Source organism: Rutidosis leptorrhynchoides, chromosome 3 (genome assembly GCF_046630445.1).
Source record: "Rutidosis leptorrhynchoides isolate AG116_Rl617_1_P2 chromosome 3, CSIRO_AGI_Rlap_v1, whole genome shotgun sequence".
Lineage (NCBI taxonomy): Eukaryota > Viridiplantae > Streptophyta > Magnoliopsida > Asterales > Asteraceae > Rutidosis > Rutidosis leptorrhynchoides.
This window is the reverse complement of record NC_092335.1, coordinates 495,900,891-495,915,708: the sequence shown is the minus strand read 5'-3', so window position 1 is coordinate 495,915,708 and position 14,818 is coordinate 495,900,891. Positions and strand designations below refer to the sequence as shown.

At 31.6% G+C, this 14,818-nt stretch overlaps 1 protein-coding gene across 1 annotated transcript; it reads right to left on the bottom strand.

Moving 5' to 3' along the window:
• Positions 1-216: 216 nt before the first annotated feature.
• On the bottom strand, positions 217-3,403 carry LOC139902882 (probable receptor-like protein kinase At5g38990). Its single transcript, XM_071885550.1, has 5 exons — positions 2,135-3,403; positions 1,809-1,887; positions 1,525-1,661; positions 1,264-1,438; positions 217-728 (listed from the first exon to the last, which is right to left on the bottom strand). Exons 1-5 carry the CDS (start codon positions 3,257-3,259, stop codon positions 382-384), a joined length of 1,863 nt encoding a protein of 620 aa, XP_071741651.1. The 5' UTR covers positions 3,260-3,403; the 3' UTR covers positions 217-381.
• Positions 3,404-14,818: the final 11,415 nt, after the last annotated feature.

Below are 14,818 nucleotides of genomic sequence, written 5' to 3'. Positions count from 1 at the left end.
AGTATATAATCTATAATTTCCGCCCGTGGAGTAAATCCTTCTCCGTGTTTGGAGTTAGGATATAATCACATTAAATCCTTGTGTCGTTACATTTATTATTATATGCTTTGTTTATTCGTTCATCGGTTAATGATTAACTGATACCACAATCACTTGTCTTGTTTGAGTCCTTACAAATCCTAACATACAAGTGTCAAAGATATGATTTGTGTATATATCAAAATAATTGATGACTGAAATAATGAAATACAAATGTTAAGGAATGTATTGTGAAACACATAGTTCTATATTTGTAGGATTATATTTATACTATATACATATACATATACATATACATAATATACTAATTATGGTGAGGTTGTACAGTGGCATCCCCCTAATTCAGTCAACTGTGTTGTTTTCTTCAAGGTAGCACTCATTCAAGACCTGCAAGATTTGCTCCATTGATGGCCGTTGTTCTTGATCCCGTTGAAGACATTTTGAAATGAGTAAGGCCAACTTGAACGCTCCCTTTGGAGGATCATCGTTATCTTCTACAAGCTGTGGGTCCACGATCATTCCCAAATTCTCTCTTTCTGACAGCAATGGCGTAGCCCATCTCACCAAATTTTGTTTTCTATCAGGTCTCTTCTCGTCATACACCTGCATACCAGTTAGCAATTCCAGCAGTACCACTCCAAAAGAATATATCTCGCTCTTCAACCCAAATCCTGCCAAATTTGTTTCTCCTGACAAGGTCATTGGCAAGTATGTACATGAATAATGAAACAAGGGCATATGTGTATATCTTCATGCTTAGTATCATGTAACAAATTGGTTGCACTATAACTTTGAAACAATTGATAAGGAGCAGATAGATCAGTAACTTTTGATAGTACATCCCAACAATATACTGTAGCTAATTGGAGCAGATCCACTTTTACGTTGTGTTCTCGAGTTTTTTTCGGTGAAAAAGAATGGGATGGAAAGGGAAAGAGTGAAAATAGATGGAAAGGAATGTAACATAAAATAATTTAACTATATTCTCAAGTTGGAAGGAAAGTAAAAGAAAAAAGGAAAATATTATTTTATGTATGGTTGGTTTAAAAACAAAACTAGTATATATAAGCCATTAAAGAGGTGTTGCAAGTCTTTGATACGTACGCGAGGTTAAATAATGTGAAGTAATAGAGCCTAGCTAGGGTCATATTGGTCGTTACACAAATATAAAGATTGTTTCCCTTCCTAATCCGCCCAAATATTTTTTATAGCTTAATAACTTACCATCTTTGACGCAATGAGACTTTGGGAAATAAAAACCATCAAACTTGTCTGCTTGGTAACGAAACCACTCAGGTGCGGCATAAACTGTCGTATCTTTACTTAAATCGTATGAGCCAACAGTAAAGAATGAATCTTCTTCTACCACTTCAGAGTCGGAAAGTGTAGCATTATTTTCCTGAAACATGTAAAATAGAGGAAACATAAACTTATGTGATGTTTCAGATGGAAAATGGGAGTATGTAAGAAGGAAATTGGTTTTACCGAGTCCACCAAAATTAGAGAGGTCTTAAATTGCATATACGCTGGTTGCTTCTTTTGATGTAATAAAGACAGACCTTGAGCCGCTGCTAGTGCTATTTTCAGTCGTGCAACCCAGGAAAGTGACGTTTTACCTTCTTCTGCATATGCACAACATATACAAACATTAAGTCTCTACAATTCAAAGCCAGCCTAATTATGGTCATATTAGTTCATTAAATCAAATCCATTTCTTAATGGAATAGACTAAAGAATCATTCATAGTTGGGTACAGAAGATAATCTTACGTCTGAATAGAAGTTTATATAAACTGTGGTCTTCAATGGGCTCAGTAGCATGATTGAATTCTTTAGCTTTTAGATGCAGCTGCAAAACAAAATATATGCTCAGATGTTATCATTTACATAGTTAACTACAAACTCTCCCAAACCACATCATTGTTCTTAATCGTCTTAGTTAGTGATTAACTATTTTCACTCGGTTCCGACCGGGTACACTCGGATAGGATAAAATTCAAATATTGAAGACACTAAAATAGTTTGCGAGGTTTTTAGATAGAAAATATATAACTATCCAAAGTTAACTAGTATTTGACATTATTTGTGTCACTTACCAATTCAGCGCCTAGACTTTGATCATTAGATTTCTGAACATTTGGAGCTCTAATTACATATTTGCTTCCTCCTTCTGCAACCGTCATGAACTCAGTGTTGCCTTTGAAGAAATATTTTACCCTGTTAATGACATTGACTCTATCACCAACAGAACCAGTAGTATTTCTTTCTTGCAAAAAAATGGAATCGAGCTTAACCACAACTTGTGCCATTGTAGGTCGTTGATTTGGATGATTATGCAAGCATTGGGCTGCTATGCTTGCAAACTCCTTCAAGGATTTTTTTGATATTTGTCCGATCAATCTAGGGTCAATTATGTGACTGAGTTTTCTGTCTTTTATTTTGTCTTGAACCCATAAGGCTAAACTCCATTGCTCATTGTCAAGGCTTCGATCTACGGCTTTCTTACCTGACAAGACCTCAAATAGTACAACCCCGAAGGCATAAACATCGGATTTTCTTGTAAGATGTCCACTAAAGAAATAAGATGGATCCATATATCCAAATGTCCCTTTGACTAAGGTGCTCACAAAAGTTTGTGTTTGGTTTATTGGTCCAACTTTGGCTAAGCCAAAGTCTGAAAGTTTAGCAGAAAAATTTGCATCCAACAAAATGTTAGAGGTCTTCACATCGCGATGTATGACACCGTGTTGAGTTGATGTGCCTGTGTGAAGGTAATCTAACCCACGAGCCGCACCTACACATATTTTTAATCTTTGTAACCAGGAAAGATCCGTACCAGTTTTGTGGAGGTGATCTTGAAGGTTCCCGTTGGGCATAAACTCGTAGGCTAGAACCATCTCGTTTCCTTCACTGCAATAGCCGATAAGTGACACCAGATTAGCATGCCGCAGCTTCGATAGGAGCTCAATTTCAGCCTCAAATTCAAGGGCTCCTTGGTCAGATGTAGTTTTCAAGCGTTTAAATGCAACTCCTTCTACTAAACCAATCTTACTAGTACTTTTATACACTTTACCAAAACCTCCTCGCCCAATAACGAATGTCTCATCAAAGTTGTTGGTCGCTGATCGAATCTCAGCAAGTGTGAAACGTTGACAGGTTTGATTAGGGTGAATGATTGAGGAGTTTGTATCCGCAGCCTTCATATATTCAGGTAACATCATTGGTTATATTTTTTAATCTGCTCTTCAATAGCTTCAGAGTTGCTGGTCAATGGGTATATTTCAAATTTGTTAGTCAGCCAGAATTGACAAAGTTGAAAAGTTGGGGCTGAAAGAACAAAAGAAGCCAACAGTTTTCAAAATCTACCTATCAATATTCTTTGGTTTAAAAAAACAAAATTATAGGATGGTATGAACGAAGTTGCATATATAAAGTTAAACTATCCTTTCTATATATAAATCAAATAAAAAAATATGGAGTAATATAAATAATAAATGGTCCTCATACTTTTATGTCATTTTCCTTTTCGTCTGACCAACACACCAATTATTTATTAGTCCAAACTATACCTAGCAATTGCGACCCATACTCTCAGATTTGGATCAAATGGGTCAAGCTTTCGGGTCAATTGGGTTTTGAAAAAAAATTAAGCCTGACAATGTAAACCAAAACTTAAAAAAAAGGCCCAATGAGTTTTTCTCCAACCTATTCGGTCTTATACACAATATAAAAGAATGAGTCAAATGGATATCAAATGCTAAAGTTCAATAAATAATAAATAGACAGGTGTAATGAGTCTTGTGAATGGATCAAATGGGTCGAGCATAACAAATTTTATCCATCAATTATTTATGAAAGCATTAATGGTTATATCAATTAATATGTATATTTATATTTTCTTATATATATAGAAAAAATATAAATAACTAAAACAATATAATAAATGTAAAAAATCTGTAAAAGTATATGACCCGTTTAACCTATTTGACCCATTTGACCCATTACCCGTTTCTACCTGTTACCCAAACCAACCTAACCTGATCCGTTTAGACCCGTTTAAAATTATTACCCGTTTAACCGATGACCCATTTCAACCCAAAACCGTTTTGACCCGTTACCTAAACCGGGCCAACCTGACCCTTCTGCCAAGTATAGTCCAACCACACCTTTTAATATAAAGTTCCCACGAGCAGCTGGTTCCTTTAGATGCTGTTTTTGGGTGCAGCATAGGATCCTTCCCGTTTGATTATCTCGGGGTTCCTATTGGGGCAAACACGAGACTTATCAACAATAAGTCTCACACCAACAATGTTCCATGATTATGGTTCTTCCTAAATTGCATCACTTAACCAACACCATGTTTTGTTGCCGTATACCTGTTCTCATACAACCAACGTTTGTAGGTGGTCTCAGTTAACTTGTATTGGATATTACTTGTCACACTTACCGATTCAGTGTATTTAAAAGCACTTAAGCTTTTATTGTTGCATTTCTGAACATGATGAGCACTAAGTTCATATTTGTTTCCTCCGATACCCCGTCCTAATCTATCCGGACGAAGTCCATATCGATTATAAACGATTCAAAACAGTTGATTACATCGCGAGGTACTTGACTTCTATATGATACATTTTACAAACATTGCATTCGTTTTTGAAAAGACAATCTTCCATTTCATCGAAAGTTGACGGCAGGCATACTATTTCATAATATATATAACTATAATTGACGTTAAATAATATTGATGAACTCAACGACTCGAATGCAACGTCTTTTGAAATATGTCATGAATGACTTCAAGTAATGTCTCTAATATGAGCAAATGCACAGCGGAAGATTTCTTTCGTACCTGAGAATAAACATGCTTTAAAGTGTCAACCAAAAGGTTGGTGAGTTCATTAATTTAATATAAATAATCATTTCATAATTTTAATAGACTACAAGATTTCATATTTCCATTTCTCATAAACATACGTCCCATGCATAGAGACAAAAATATCATTCATATGGATTGAACACCTGGTAACCGACATTCACAATTTATATATAAGAATATCCCCATCATTCCGGGATCCTCCTTCGGACATGATATAAATTTCGAAGTTCTAAAGCATCCGGTACTTTGGATGGGGCTTGTTGGGCCCGATAGATCTATCCTTAGGATTCGCGTCAATTAGGGTGTCTGTTCCCTAATTCTTAGATTACCAGACTATATAGGGGCATATTCGATTTAATAATCCAGCCATAGAATGTAATTTTAGATACTTGTGTCTATTTCGTAAAACAGTTATAAAAGCAGCGCATGTATTCTCAGTCCCAAAAATATATATTGCAAAAACATTTAAAAAGGGAGCAAATGAAACTCACAATAATGTATTTTGTAGTAAAAATACATATGACGACATTGAACAAGTGTAGGATTGGCCTCGGATTCACGAACCTATATCATTTATGTATATATTAACACATATAATCAACATGTAATAATAATCAAACTAGTTTATATATATTACATATTTAATTTTGTAATATATTTGTTATTTCAAAAGTTATATATATAATTATTTTGTATATTAATATTTATACCTATAGTTATACTAATACATATATATCTCTATATAATTAGTATTATATCGTTAAATCAAAATTTATTATACGTAAATATTTATGTAAATAATGTTATTATGTTTGTAGTAATAATAATGCTGTAATAATAATAATATTATATATAAAACTCATGTTAATGAAAATAATAATAATGATAGTAATAATGATAATAAACATGATAGTTTTAAAAATAATAATAATAATAATAATAATAATAATAATAATAATAATAATAATAATAATAATAATAATAATAATAATAATAATAATAATAATAATAATAATAGTAATAATATAATTCTACAATTAATAATAATAACAAAACAATATACCTTTAATGGACTTGAAAGTCCTAAGCCCAAGTAACAAGTCCCCTAGATAACTAAATGAAGTTCAATAACACTAGCCCAATCATTAACAGGCCCAGATACAATCCCATGTAAGTTATGTTTAATTAAAAATAAAATCGCCATGGCATGGTTTCGAACCTACAACCTCTCGTTCTCGTGACACACTCCCAGACCATCCATCTGTTTCTTTCTTTCTGTTATAATCAGCGATTTTAATTGTATTTATACTCTATTTCTGTTTCTTCATCTTCTTCTTACTTAACCAATCCAATTTATCATCTTTAATCTTTTATCATTTCATCTTATCATCATGACATACTCATAATCATATCCTAATCATGATCATGTATATCATCAAACCCACCGTGATTTCATGTATCAATATATATATCATCATCTTTTATAACTATCATCATCACAATCGTCGAGCATCTTCATCATGTACATCATCATAAACTCGCCTCTATCATAAAAATCTTAATTCTACTCATTCCTAAATTGATCAAAAGAATTCGAAACCCATTTTACCTATCGTCATCATCAATATAACATAACCTAACCCTAATCATTATCATCTTACGAGCATAACCTAGATCATCATTATGTTACGCATATCATCTCACCACCATCTTGCTATCATAATTATCTTCATCTAGCTCCAGTTATACTTAAAATAATTACGGCCAGGGTTCAGTTCCAACAGAAAGTTTAGTTGGGTCACGGCCAAAAGGGTAAACAGAAAGTGACGGTCCATTACAGCTAGAATTCGACCCAATAGATACAGAAAAGTAATGGCCCAATCAGGAAGTGAGAGATTCGGTTTCTACCCATTTTTATGAAACATTTCTTTTTAAAAAAAATAATACTCCGATGGCTTTTGGGTTGGAGTTTTCGAAAGATATAGATACACAAATATGTACAGCTCATTCCCTTTATCTTCATCATAAAATAATATCAATTATTCAATTGCTTTTGTCGGCCATAAAGGGAATTACATGCACCCAAAACTTTAGCCTTCCTTTTCATCATTATTTATATTCTTATCGAATTCTTTGTTTCTTTAAATATCAAAAGTGTGGCGGTAGCAGTCCACTTAGAAACAGAAAAGAACGAATGGTTCGAATCATTGGCAATAAGCAGATCGTAGGGTGGCCTGTGGTGAAGGTTGTAATCGGCATTGGATGGTTTGTGAAGATGGCTAAAGGTTGTCGAGCAAGAGTGCTTTAATAGAGTGTCTAATTGGGTATCGAAGTTTTTAAACAGCACACTTGCAGCTTCTGTTAGTAGGCGTGGTGGTGGTGATATACATATGTAAAGTATGCATATGTATATATATATATATATATATATATATATATATATATATATATATATATATATATATATATATATATATATATAGGTGATGAAGGTGACGATTCGAATTGGTTTGGAGAAACCAGGAAGTAGTACGCTAACGAGGAAAGATGGTTTCATTGGAAGTTGTTTACGAAGAAAGGAAAAGAAAAAAAAATGGTATTGTAATAAGTAATTGTATAAACAATTTGATGGTGATCGTGGTTGTTTGTGATCAAGATGGTTTGAAGATTGACGATTGTTGTGAATTAGTAAGGTTGGTTTGGTTTTATGTATATGTAAATGTGTGATTCTTCAGTTTTAAATTCATCAAAAGCAATAAGTAAAAACAGTGAAAGATTGATAATAATGGTGGAGATCGAATCCTTTTCAACAACTTGAACCGATTGATTGTTATTTAATATATGTGTGTCGACAATATCTCACAGCAAGATCAGAAGGACAAGAAAAAGTTAAAGTTAATCGATCTATTGTACTAACTTTGTTTTGTATTGTGATTGGATTGAGACTTGTAACAACATTGAGTCATATTCGAACGAGCAGAAGGAAAAAAAAAATATCAAAAGAATGAGAAAATAAAGCTTGATTGTGACTGATTTTTGTTGTATCTGTAATTGAGTTCTTTTGGTACCCAAATCAAATACAGGAGCATCAATCTAGAACAGTTTGATAGTTATAGGAAATAAGATCGTACGATTTTCCTTTGTATATAAATATAATTTATATAATTAATATTAATAATTATTGATTGTTTTAATAATAATAATTAATAATAATAATAACAATAATAATATTCATGAAAATAATAATAATAATATTATTAACGATAATAATAATAAACTGTATTATTTTCTTATAATTATAGTAATAATGGTAATAGTCATAATCTATGATAATAATATTAAGTCTTTATAATAATAATAATAATAATACCTATACTAATAAGAATAAGAATAATAATAATCTTAATCTTAATGATAATAATATCTAAATAACAATAATAATAAAATTAATGACAAAAGTAATAATGATAATAATTTTTAGATAGAAATGGATATTTTTAATAACCTTAATAGTATAACAATTTAATTGTATCAAATTATATATATATATATATATATATATATATATATATATATATATATATATATATATATATATATATAATGATATCCATAACCATTTTAATATATTATCTATATTTTATCTTATAATTAGATATATATTAATATTTCAATTTGCAATTACATTCAATAATAATTATATCATATATTATATGAATACTTCTTTATATAGCTTTATTTTAATATCTACTTATTATTTTGTATATTATTTTACATACTTAATCTAAATTATCAAATTGTATCTTATTATTTTATTTTATGATATATACCTACATTTATTTACAATTACTTGTTCGTGAATCGTCGGGAATAGTCGAGGGTAATTGCATACATCATAATAGTTCAAAAATTTTGAGACTCAAGATTACAGACTTTGCTTATCGTATCGAAATCATATAAAGATTAAGTTTAAATTTAGTCAGAAATTCTCGGGTCATCACAGTACCTACCCGTTAAAGAAATTTCGTCCCGAAATTTGAGTGAGGTGGTCATGGTAACAATAAAAATGTTTTCATGACGAATATGAGTTGATAAATTGAATTTTATCACCAATGAGTAATATGAATAAGACAATTCAATTATTCGAAGAGTACGAGTGAAATTATCACTAAATAGTGAAATGAGAAAAACAAGTTTCATCATAACTTTCGACTAGTCATGGCTGAATTTCTGGAATTCAAGGGATTTAAAAGAAAATCTTGAAGATCTATAAGATCTGATTCTTCAGGATTTATGGAAATTAAGATCTCTTTAATTAAATACGGTGATCTGCCCCGATTACTACGTCTGATATTTCCTTTATAAATTTACCTTTTCCGTTCCATTTGTTTTCACCACTTCTATACTCAATTTCCAAATTCAACAGATTTATGATAATGCTTAACCCTGTTCTGATTCTTGTTCTTATTTTAACTATCGCAATGATCGTTCTTCTTTTCCAGCTACCACCTGAAGAATCTGTTTATTTCTATTATGCTCTAGGGATTATTATACTTATAATCCTCCCGTGTCTTTATATTGCTATACGTATTGATATCCACGGTTTGTAATTTCGGTGTTGTCATTGGGCTTTATATTTTCTCTTATATTTTGGATCTCCTTGCCTTTTTATTATCCTCCCGACCTCTAGTAAAGCGAGTAATGGTCCAGAATTAGTAAGTATGGAATTTTGGATAAACATCATGTTCTAAATAAGAAAGAAGATATTAGCACGATTTGATTTGTCAATTTATCAGAATCACTGAGTATAGAACTATCAAGAATATATATTCTTGATATGTTCAAAAGTTGCGCAGAATGAAAGAGTTATGTAACATGGCACGTGATGACGTTATGATCTGTGAATCATCACGTCTCATTAGAAACTCAGCATGACTTACTGCAATATAATCACGTTGATCAAATGTCATTATATTATACTAACTCATGCATCAGTTCCCAACATTACTTCAATAACATTCATATTTTAAACTTGAAGGTTTACAGAATATAGAAACTAACAGTTTCTATATGATGTAACACTGATAGCACGAAGAGATTAATGATTTCAGATAAGATTAGTTATGAAAATATATTCAGAAATATCGAGGATATTTATAATGAAAGATACGATGATATCTTGGAATTTCTAATATCGATGGATGATGAAGAAGATTTATCCGTAAGGGTTTAGATTCGGAAGCAAGGTATTCGCTAAAGATTTCATCAGAAACAGAATCATTTGGATTCTTTGAAGTCAAACTTATTCTTTGTGATTTGTCCACGGCTTCCTTCATAGTTTTGCATAATTCGCTTTTCGGTACTAAATTTTCTATTGAATGTTTTCAATATAATGATACACAGGAAGTACGACGAGGTATATAATTTCGGACGAGAATATTTATGAAAATATCCTCAGCAATATCGAAGATATTGATGATGATATTTTGGAATTTCTAAGTTCGATGGTTGATGGAGAAAGATTTTCCGCAAGATTTTAACATGAGTACGGAGCAAGATATTCATTGAAGGTTTCATCGTATCCGGAATTACATGGATTCTTTGAATATATGGTATGGTCCTTGTATTTGTCCTTGGTCTCCTTCATAGATAGCTCAATCTGTTTTTCAATACTCAATTTTCTATCGAGCGTTCTCAACACTCCTTTCTTTATCATCAAACTTTTAGTCGTTTAGACCATCTACCATTTTTCTGTTTTCTCTGCATTTATTGCTATGATATCTGAATCATCGGTTATTAATCCGAGATGGTTTCAGGAAAATTTTTGTTTTTAGATGATTAAACACTGATGGTAATACGGTGGAATATAAAAGGTTCCCCGGTAATAATAAAAGAGCACGCATATAAATCAAGGTGATAATAAGGTTGTTTCGAACGGAAAGTCGAAATTGATTTGCTGGAGCTGTGATAAAATTTGCTACTTTGAAAGGAATTACCAAGTTATTTTGGGTAATAATAACACTAAAGGAATTAGCACCGCTACGCGTTAAACGTTTACTCAGGTTCCGAGTGTTTTTAGGTGCATAACTATATGCATCGATCTTTTCTCCCATAAATGAAATGCGGTTGGTTCATCCTCTCGATTGAGGTGTTTTCAAGAATCATGAAAGATTTGAACGTAGGTTGTATTCGTCAAGATACAAATGAAGTTTAAGATGAAATCAAGTGGCAACTTGAAGAATTGTTTAGTTTCATATGTTATAGTCAATATTTTAATTCATTTTAATTGTTCAATGTTATTAGTCCACAGTCGATAGTCCAAAATTAACAGTCCAATAATTCATATATTGTTTAATATATAATATTCGAATTAATTAATATGTATCGTGACCCGTATTCGTCTCAGACTCGATCACAACTCAAAGTATATATATTATTATAGAATTAACCTCAACCCTGTATAGAGAACTCGATCATTACTGCATATAGAGTGTCTATGGTGATTCCAAATAATATATATAGATGCGTCGATATGATATGTCAAAACCTTGTATGTGTGTCCCGGTATTTAAAGTGCGTAAAATAAATAACAGAAATTAAATAATGATAAATAAGGTGCGTAAAGTAAATAACAGAAATTAAATAACAATAAATAAAATTGCGAGAATTAAATTGCGATAAATAAAATGTAATATGGAATTAACAGTTAGCTAGGAACAGTTAGCTAGGATTTTGTTAGCGTGGATTCTTAACAAAATTTCATATTGTTAATTAGTCTGTTTCTAATCAATTTTTATTGTGTCCATTTTTCTTCATTATGCCACTTGTTGGATTCTGATATGTCAAAATCCTAATAGGAAATTGAATTTGAATGAAAATAGTTATTCTTTGGTGAACGGATACGTATATCGATGGATGTAAGTAGGATAGTATATGACTGTTGAAACAGATTCGAAGAACGTACAATGTAACTTATTAATGTGAAATTTAAATATTCCTCGGGTATTACCTACCCGTTAAAATATTTTCACCATTAACAGTTTGTACAAGAGAATTTTTACTTACAATCTTTATGAAAACATATATACATATATATTTACTTCAGATGTATACATGGATTTAATGAGTTAATATGATATTAAACTCATTTGATTTACCGTTAGAATAAGAATATATAATCTCTAAAATATTAGAGATTACATAATCGCCATGTCGAACGAAGATAAATGATGTAGAACGATTCGTAGAACGATTCGTAGAACGATGATTATACTCGAGGTACAGAATGAGATGTTGAGGCATGGATTGTTGAAACTTGGGTTGTTGGTGGTACTGGTCCCATTGGTATTGAGGCTGGTGATGTTATTGGTGTTGGTGATACTGCTGGTGCTTGCAAATTGTATACCGTGCTCTCTAAAGTTAATACTCGAGCTCGGAGTTCTCTAACTTCTTCAACTAACCCTGGTTGATTATTAATGTGAGGTAGTGGTCGGATATCTTCTCTAGTTCCGTTAATGGTAGATTCAAGACGAAAAATTCTTGCAAATAGGGTATAAACGGTGTTGCGAACGGGTTCGCCAGTGAGCGGGTCAAGTACTCCAAGGTTAGGTGGTAGATTCGATTCATGATATGGAGTACCTTCTTCCCTTCTCCATAGGGTGAGTATGTCGCGAACCCACCCCCATTTTCTCCAGTAATCACGGTAGTTGATTGGTTGGTGTGCTCCTGTCACGCTGTCTTCGGAGTCAGAGGAACTTGGTTGATTGGTAGAGGCCATCTTACGCGATCTCAGGAAAGATTTTTGGTATGAAGAGTTTAGTGACAGCAATTGATAGTTGGATGGTATTCTCAACGCATAATTTGCATAGATATATATAGTACCAGGATCCCTTAATTTAAGGAGAAATTTACGAGAGATATCAGGCAAGGTCTACAGTAACAGATACGCAAAGATATGAATTGTCAGATACGCTAAGATATGAATTTTGTCTATACACTATTAATGCAGTCAATGCAGCAAGACGTGTCTAGACTAAGAATGATAAGCAGATCATTTTTGACACAAAATGATAAGCAACACTTTTTGGCATGCAGACACGGTCGAAGTCCAGACTTACTAATGCATCCTAACGACTTATCAGTTAGACACACTAATGCAGACCTGGTTCGCTAAGACCCCTGCTCTGATACCAACTGTGATACCCCGTCCTAATCCATCCGGACGAAGTCCATATCGATTATAAACGATTCACAACAGTTGATTACATCGCGAGGTACTTGACCTCTATATGATACATTTTACAAACATTGCATTCGTTTTTGAAAAGACAATCTTCCATTTCATCGAAATTTGACGGCAGGCATACTATTTCATAATATATATAACTATAATTGACGTTAAATAATATTGATGAACTCAACGACTCGAATGCAACGTCTTTTGAAATATGTCATGAATGACTTCAAGTAATGTCTCTAATATGAGCAAATGCACAGCGGAAGATTTCTTTCGTACCTGAGAATAAACATGCTTTAAAGTGTCAACCAAAAGGTTGGTGAGTTCATTAGTTTAATATAAATAATCATTTCATAATTTTAATAGACCACAAGATTTCATATTTCCATTTCTCATAAACATACGTCCCATGCATAGAGACAAAAATATCATTCATATGGATTGAACACCTGGTAACCGACATTCACAATTTATATATAAGAATATCCCCATCATTCCGGGATCCTCCTTCGGACATGATATAAATTTCGAAGTACTAAAGCATCCGGTACTTTGGATGGGGCTTGTTGGGCCCGATAGATCTATCCTTAGGATTCGCGTCAATTAGGGTGTCTGTTCCTTAATTCTTAGATTACCAGACTATATAGGGGCATATTCGATTTAATAATCCAGCCATAGAATGTAATTTTAGATACTTGTGTCTATTTCGTAAAACAGTTATAAAAGCAGCGCATGTATTCTCAGTCCCAAAAATATATATTGCAAAAACATTTAAAAAGGGAGCAAATGAAACTCACAATAATGTATTTTGTAGTAAAAATACATATGACGACATTGAACAAGTGTATGATTGGCCTCAGATTCACGAACCTATATCATTTATGTATATATTAACACATATAATCAACATGTAATAATAATCAAACTAGTTTATATATATTACATATTTAATTTTGTAATATATTTGTTATTTCAAAAGTTATATATATAATTATTTTGTATATTAATATTTATACCTATAGTTATACTAAGACATATATATCTCTATATAATTAGTATTATATCGTTAAATCAAAATTTATTATACGTAAATATTTATGTAAATAATGTTATTATGTTTGTAGTAATAATAATACTGTAATAATAATAATATTATATATAAAACTCATGTTAATGAAAATAATAATAATGATAGTAATAATGATAATAAACATGATAGTTTTAATAATAATAATAATAATAATAATAATAATAATAATAATAATAATAATAATAATAATAATAATAATAATAATAATAATAATAATAATATAATTCTACAATTAATAATAATAACAAAACAATATACCCTTAATGGACTTGAAAGTCCTAAGCCCAAGTAACAAGTCCCCTAGATAACTAAATGAAGTTCAATAACACTAGCCCAATCATTAACAGGCCCAGATACAATCCCATGTAAGTTCTGTTTAATTAAAAATAAAATCGCCATGGCATGGTTTCGAACCTACAACCTCTCGTTCTCGTGACACACTCCCAAACCATCCATCTTTTCTTTCTTTCTGTTATAATCAGCGATTTTAATTGTATTTATATTCTATTTCTGTTTCTTCATCTTCTTCTTACTTAACCAATCCAATTTATCATCTTTAATCTTTTATCATTTCATCT